The following is a 7,352-nucleotide window of genomic DNA, read 5'->3' as shown; positions in this document are numbered from 1 at the left end:
GAGATAATTATCCACATAGGCATTTATTTAAGTATAGTCCCCACATTAGTATACCCCCAAGTCCACTTTCCCAACCAATATGTGGTCAGCAAAGAATATTTGGTATTCTGTTGAATTTGCAACCCCCAAGAGAATATTGATTGGGAACGTAGATTTGGGATGTACGTCTATATGAAATAAACTCCGAAATGTCAATCTGGGACTCATTCAGTCGGAAATTGTGGCAGAAACATAACAAAATACGAAATTATAAAGTAACTTTATTGGATCTCCACCGCACAATTTAAATTACAAACAATTAATGCCCATCTTACGGTAATCTATTCTGACATTCTGCCTTCAAGTATGAGGTGGACAAAACTAAATACCATGCAGTACGGGATTTTAAACGTTGGAAATACAAAATTCAAATTATAGCTCATTTGAATGCTTTTTACAATACCAGAAATTGAGCTGAATTTTCACATGGGGCTATTATAGATCTTCTTTATCATATAGGTATTTAACACTCAAATTAAAGCCTATAGCTGAAAAATAAGATCAGGCTATTCAAAATATCTAAAACCGACGGTAATTATAATTATTGCCATTAATATTAATTTATATTTAGTCTGGAGTCATTACTCACAATCAAGTCATTACATATAATCAAAATCGGAGTCATTATAATGGAGTCTTTACTTATAATCAAAATTGTGCCGCCTACATATGTCAGATCTGTGATTTAATATGCTTTAAAGACTAAAAGTACTGGCCGGCAACGCGGACCGGGCCAGCTAGTTTTCATATATTTTTTTTAATTTGACATGCTTTATGGAATTGATTTTTTTTTTTTTTGAAATCTAAACGAAATTTGAAGATCATGAAATTTGTGTGGAATACGATGTTAAGTGGGCCTACTTCTTCATATTGCAATAATCTGGGTCTACAATCAGTGAAATACCGAATGCAATGCGGACTATACAAATGGTAGAACAAATTGAACATTTAATAAGGATACATATCCCCCGAAAACTCTTCCGAAACCTTAAAGATATTTAAATCGGAAGTACCGTTATACGGGGGACAATGCCCAATAGTGAGTAATTACATTGAGCAACAGCCAATCTGGAGTAGAAATTATTTGGTTAGTAGATCAAAATCCAAGAGGGAATTTGGCTTACGGCCCATTATAGCCTTAGCCATAAACAAATGGCCTCACATTTTCCAATATTAGTATTTAGGATATTGTAAGTAGAGAACCATCATACAGAAAAATGTCGACATAAGAAGATATTTTGGTATAGTCCCCTGGTCCGCCGATCTATAGTGATTTTTACCGATTGGCGGAAGAAACTCACGGACATTGTTTAATCCTCATTGAATTTTACTACGAACAAGATATAGACTTTATGGGGACTCTAATGCACAATTTGAGATGCTATGTTAATGGGTGTAAAATCATAATTAACTTTGACAATTTAGAAATTATTCTCCCCTTCTTCCATAGGTATTTATATCTATTTAGTCGAGTCAATATTTATAATAAAATTTGTGCACCTTTATGAGCCAGATTTGTGAATTATCATGCAATACAAACTTTGTATTAAAGACTAGGACTACTGACCGGCAACGCGTACCAGGCCAGCTAGTTTGTGATAAACAAAAAAATCCGGAACGCTGATTGTATATATAATCTAGCTGAATCCGATTAATTTATTAATTATCATAGCAAAAGCTAAGCGTACAGGAAACTGCAATATTTTAAAGCTCCTGTTGCTATTCGAGAGAGGTTCAAGGTAGCAATACATCTGAGCCCACATAAATCGTAAACACGTTTTTCAGGTTTATAGATATAGTCTGTCTGTCTTTTAACCAGTCCTTGCTTGGACGAAAATAGTATCTATGAAAGCTATATCGAAATCTCAACAAATGTCGTCACAAATTCCAAACATAATTGCAATTGGCCATAAATAGCGTATTTGGTACATCAAGTCAGCCGAAATATACACGAGCTACACCCAAATTTAAAGAGATTACATTATAATTTGTTAAATTTAATTTTGAAGACTGTATCTGTAATCGATCAATAGATATGTGCATACAAAATATACATTTTTTAGACGTTTCTCCGATTTTGAAGCCTATACGTATATAAATTCCTGAAAATGTGTTTTTGAGTTCATAAATTACAAACAAGCAATCTAAAGTACAAATATTTTCCTCCTTTATAGATACAGATATAATTTTATAGTGTCATGATTATGTGTTCCACATCTGCAAATCAATTAAATAAAAGTAAACAACCGATTTTTACTTCAAACAACAATCCTTGAAAACTTCACATGGAAATAGTGTAACGTGTTCCGATGTTTGTGTTGGTTTAAAGGTGTCAGATGTTAGTTTTATTTGCCCAAAGACAAATCGGTGCTAATCTGATTTGAAAATGCCACTCTTTGTTCATCCGTGTCTTCGGTGTTAACTTTTATCTTGGTGGGAAATTTGGCATTTGTACAACGATGCCACAAAATGTGTTTGGTGGTGGATTTGAAATGTATTTGGATTTTAGAAATTGGATGAAAATCCAGTTACATCCCAATGATGGATGGTGATTGGAGGCAAAGGTAAATAATAAATCTCCTGTGAAAACTATGCAGTTCTCATATCGTTTTCGATAATTACATTGTCGGCGACAGTTAAAATTAACCTCAAATCAGGTTGCTTTGTTTTGGTATTTACCTCGGTCTCGGATTTGAATAGCTCAAAAAAAGGAAAGGAAGAACTAAACATAGGAACTTTCAGAAATCAACACTATTTTTGTTACGCGATTGAATATGGTTCCAATTTATCTTTTGTTGTGACGAATTCCGATTGCCCGATTTTTTATGTTTTGCAAGAATTCAAATGCCTCTGAATTACAACAATTGAATCTCAGTTTTATTTAAAATTTCAATGATCCCAACAAAATCTCACTTTATTATTAACTTTAATTGTCTACAAAAAAGCAAAGCAATTTAATACAGTACAATTCCAGGCAATAGTCTTAATTGAGAATCAGCATTACCATTAGATTTGTGCTTCCTCCACGCGCAGCACTTACCATGGTAATGGAATCCTGCCTACTGCTGCAGAAATTGTTGGGGTTGATTTTGGGCGATAAAATGAAGGCGCATATGCCCACACGGAAATGCTAAATGCGAGGCATAAAACCGCTTACCGAAGTGGAAGTGAAGTGGAGAACATTAAAAAATATAATTTTTATGACCAAAAGTTAAATGTAGAGGAAATGGGATGAGGTGTAGATTTTTTTGGAATTAGCTAAGAAAGTAAATGTGTGGAGTTAGAAAGCAGTAAGTATATAACGAAACACAGTGATCACTACAATATCTATTAGATATGAATTTACTGCTTAAGAATTTAGCTATTGACGCTCCTTGGGAAAGAATTGCTCTTCTGAGAGCTCTGCTGACACCGAATGAGCGTTGGTCAACGGCAAGGCTGCTTTGTAGTTTTTATGAATAATTCTAAAAAATTCGACATAGTTCAAATAATCTTAAAGGTACATCTGAATTGTTTGTAGGCTAGAGATCGTAAAAAGAAACCGAATTTTCATAAAGCTCTGCACCGAACCATTATTCAGCAAGACCACAGGTTTATTTAAGAATTGGGAAGAATAAGGTCTGTGAAGTTTCACAGTGCTACAAAGTGTAGCTCAAATGGTGTTGCCTTCAAGTAAGCAATACATGTCGGAACCACATGCATGGACGAACGCAGAGAGGATTGGCTCTTCGGCTCCGGTAGAATACTAATTCATATATTTCTTATATAAATTAGAATTTTTTGTGGTTAGATGTCGATTGGTTCTTGGATGATATTCAGATGATGGACAAGTATGGCATACGACTATTACTACGTGTGCTGCCGATATTTATAGTATGGAACATAGAGCCAAAGCACTTGGGAGGAGAGTCGAAATCCCATTTAAGCAAATATTTAGTCTGTCTTGTGTGTGCGACAGTTCTATACACGTAGCAAATATCCACCGAAAAAAATTGTAGAATATGGCACCCTCTTGTTGAAACCACATTTCATGCAAGTCAAGCGTTTGCAATTTGAAGGAGTATGGTCCAATGATGCCACCAGCCCATTAACCGCAGTGTTAGTTAGCACTGACAAAAATATTGGGATTTGCGCAGTTTGCATAAAATTGAATGATCCTTTTTCTTACTATGGGCTAAACTATTTTCTTTGAAAAGTTTGACCTTTTGTGGGAGAGGTACCAGAAGGATTGGACCGATATTGCCTATTTCCGAGCTTGATCTAAGTTTGACAATAATATTGCGATGTACCTACTTTGGATCGAATCGGATTTTTCCTTTGAGAGTTATCGTGCTCACCCGCCAGCCAAACAGACAGACACCCCTAGATCAACTCTAAATATCCTGAAATGGATTTGGTACAAAGAGTCCTAGGGTCTAAAATCATCACAATACCAAATATCTGGTGATTGCGTTACATGGGGGCTGTACCAAAACCTAGATCTGTTTAGCCAATTTTTTTGTCCATTCGGTTTAAAAAGGAAGCTATTATTATCAAAATACAGAATGTCGTGAGCTATATTTCTATGCGGTCTGTTGGAAAATATGGATCCTAAAAAATTCCTTAGTTGTGGTGGTAGTGCCAAATCCGAAATTTGAAACAATTCTTTTGAAAAATGTATTTAAAGTCATTACAATATTGAATAACTGGTAAGTGGGGGCAATAGAAAAACAGACCATATAAACTTGGACCTATATAAACGAACACAGAAAAATGTTCCAAATGTGTAGCCGCTTTACAAGTCAACGATGTCCGTCTGACTGTCCGTCTGTCTGTTGAAATCAAGATTCAACCACATTATTTGACGTAGAGCTTCAAAATTTGCCTGAAGAATTGTGTCTAGGATGGCTGGTATTGAAAATGAGATATATAGTTCAACGTTTTGATATAGCCGCCATATAACGGTAACTCCCGATATTGGATATTTTGATGATTTTCGCCAACATTATTTCATGGATTTGTCTAAAAATTGGCATTTGTCATAGTGGATTCTAGCTCCGGTGGCGGAACATTGTATATACAGGTCTACGTTTTTGTATAACCCCCATATAACGGTACCTCCAGATATTCGGTATTTTGATGAGTTTTGTCACATTTTTGCATTTAGGTCCACGTTTTCCTATAGCTTTAATATATTGATACCCACCGATAATTGGTATTTTGATAATTCTAGTCACATTTACCCACGATATTGTTTCAAATTTGGCTTTTAAAAAGATTTGGTAGATGACAATCCTTGAAGTATAAAATATTTAATAGAGATTCCCGTTGTGGTATAGCCCCCATATATCGGCCTCACAAACTTGGTTTTTTGAAAAGTTTAACAGCATTATCCAAACGGTATTGCTGGTGTTTGTAGTTTAAAGTGGAACACTTTTGACTTGAGATATTTTTATATAAAAACGCTTTCTTTACCCAAAGCGTGGAGGGTAATAAAATATCGGCCCGGTCAAACTTAAGGTTTTTTTCTTGTTTTTTGTAAAAAATACCAAAACTTCTCTTAAACCGCTAGCAATTTAATCCTGGAAAAATCATAAATTCACCTAAAGGTCACTTCTGACCGTTACATCGATGATGATGTTATCCGAGATACCGCGTTTATAGTAAACGATCCACATATAAAATAGCTTGATCTTAGTTTCTACACATTTGACTAAAAATCGACACAATTCTCACCAATTAAGAATGACCTCTCTGCAAAAATCTAACAAAAAAATAACATCCTAATGTTATTTTGTTACATATTGTGATATTTCTTTTTTTTCTGACATATTTTTTATAGCATGAGATTTTTTCCATTTGACTAACAATATTGAATCGTACATTTTGTAATATTTTTACACCCCACAACACTATGTGTTGGTGGTGTTATATATAGGTCGCAATGGTAGTCCGATCCTCATGATCGGAATAATATCTTAATTTTCAGTTATAGACTGGTCGCAAAAGACAATTTGAATTTTGAAGCTGTTACAGTTACAGAATCAATAGACAAACATTTCGATGTATTAGCAATGCCCATCAAATTTACTGTAGCGCATCATTTAGCTCGAGCTTTTCCTGTCCTCATTATAGCCCGCCAAGAGGGACAGGATGAAACACTTAAATTTTTTAATTATTATTGCTGCGTAAAAAACGAACGTTTTTTTTTTGTTTTGTAGAACTTACATGAAATGAGATTAATTTCGAAGTTAATAAGGCATATTTTCGTAAAAGTTCTTTCTTGATTTGAATAGCTACAATTCGGTCGTTTTTATTATTGCAACAACAAGAACAATGACTCAACAAAGTGAAATGAATGAATGAAACACTCGCGTTAAATATTATTGGCCACTGGAGATATTTTCAATTCGTTTCTCCAGACATTCAAAACGTTGTAATTGATATTCGACAAGTTCGTTGAACATTTCCTTAATAGCACCGATGGCACCAAGAATGGACTGTTTCTCCTGGTCGAAACATTTCTTTGATACAAACTTTTTTTGTTCCAAGAAAAAGTTTCTCTTTTGCTCTTGAAGTTTCTCTTTTACGTCTTTCCATTCGGCCTTAACATGTTTCAAATACTCAAACCGTTCCAAACATTTACCAAACTCATGATCCAAACTATTCTTCCATTGTACCAGATTTGCCACGAGCTTCTGATGCTGCAAAAGTTCCTTGGCCGTTTCACACAAGCGAGAACGTAGATCCGTTATGTGATCCTTGGCGGCACGACAACATTGAACAATTTCATTGATTTGACATTGAACTTTGTTTTGATTCTTCTGCAGGGAGCAGATTTCCTTGTTGTCCGAGCATTTAAGAAGGACCTCCAAATCAACGCATTCTTCTTCCTTTGGACACTCCTCCATTTGGGTTTTTAAATGTAATTGCAATTTTTGAATGTGTCGCTTCATGCATTCCAATTCATTCATCAAGATATTGAGGTCCAGAGGCTCTTCCTCCAGAGGGATGTCATGTTCCTCTTCACCGATTTGCTCTTCGGTTTCTGCTTCAAAGACTTCAATTTCTTCCTCTTTTGGTGGAAAGGTGTGACAGCGTAACGTGCGTTGAAAAATGTCCATTTTATGTGGACGGGGGAAGCAATTTAAATATTTGGAAATAGAAATGCCTTATTGTTATAAATTAAAAATTTATTTAGACATTTGATGGCTTTGAAAAAAATAATACTGTGCAATAATGTCAAGCAAGCCAGACAACTTGAAATGTGGATTTTAAGGAAGTTCTCGTGGAAGCTAACAAAAAAAAAATATGGCACGTTTTGGCTATGTCTC

At 35.0% G+C, this 7,352-nt stretch overlaps 1 protein-coding gene across 1 annotated transcript; it reads right to left on the bottom strand.

The window, feature by feature from the left end:
- Positions 1–6,401: 6,401 nt before the first annotated feature.
- Positions 6,402–7,142, bottom strand: LOC131804569 (uncharacterized). Its single transcript, XM_059127608.1, has one exon. It carries the CDS (start codon positions 7,140–7,142, stop codon positions 6,402–6,404), a length of 741 nt encoding a protein of 246 aa, XP_058983591.1.
- Between the last annotated feature and the right edge of the window lie 210 nt (positions 7,143–7,352).

This window comes from Musca domestica, unplaced genomic scaffold (assembly GCF_030504385.1).
Source record: "Musca domestica strain aabys unplaced genomic scaffold, Musca_domestica.polishedcontigs.V.1.1 10, whole genome shotgun sequence".
Taxonomy (NCBI): Eukaryota; Metazoa; Arthropoda; class Insecta; order Diptera; family Muscidae; genus Musca; species Musca domestica.
The sequence above is the reverse complement of the archived record's forward strand: the minus strand, read 5'-3'. Positions and strand labels throughout refer to the sequence as shown.

What these genes read in the sequence shown, in the direction of transcription:
- LOC131804569 (XM_059127608.1), bottom strand. Translation starts at nt 7,142, where the DNA reads ATGGACATTTTTCAACGCACGTTACGCTGTCACACCTTTCCACCAAAA.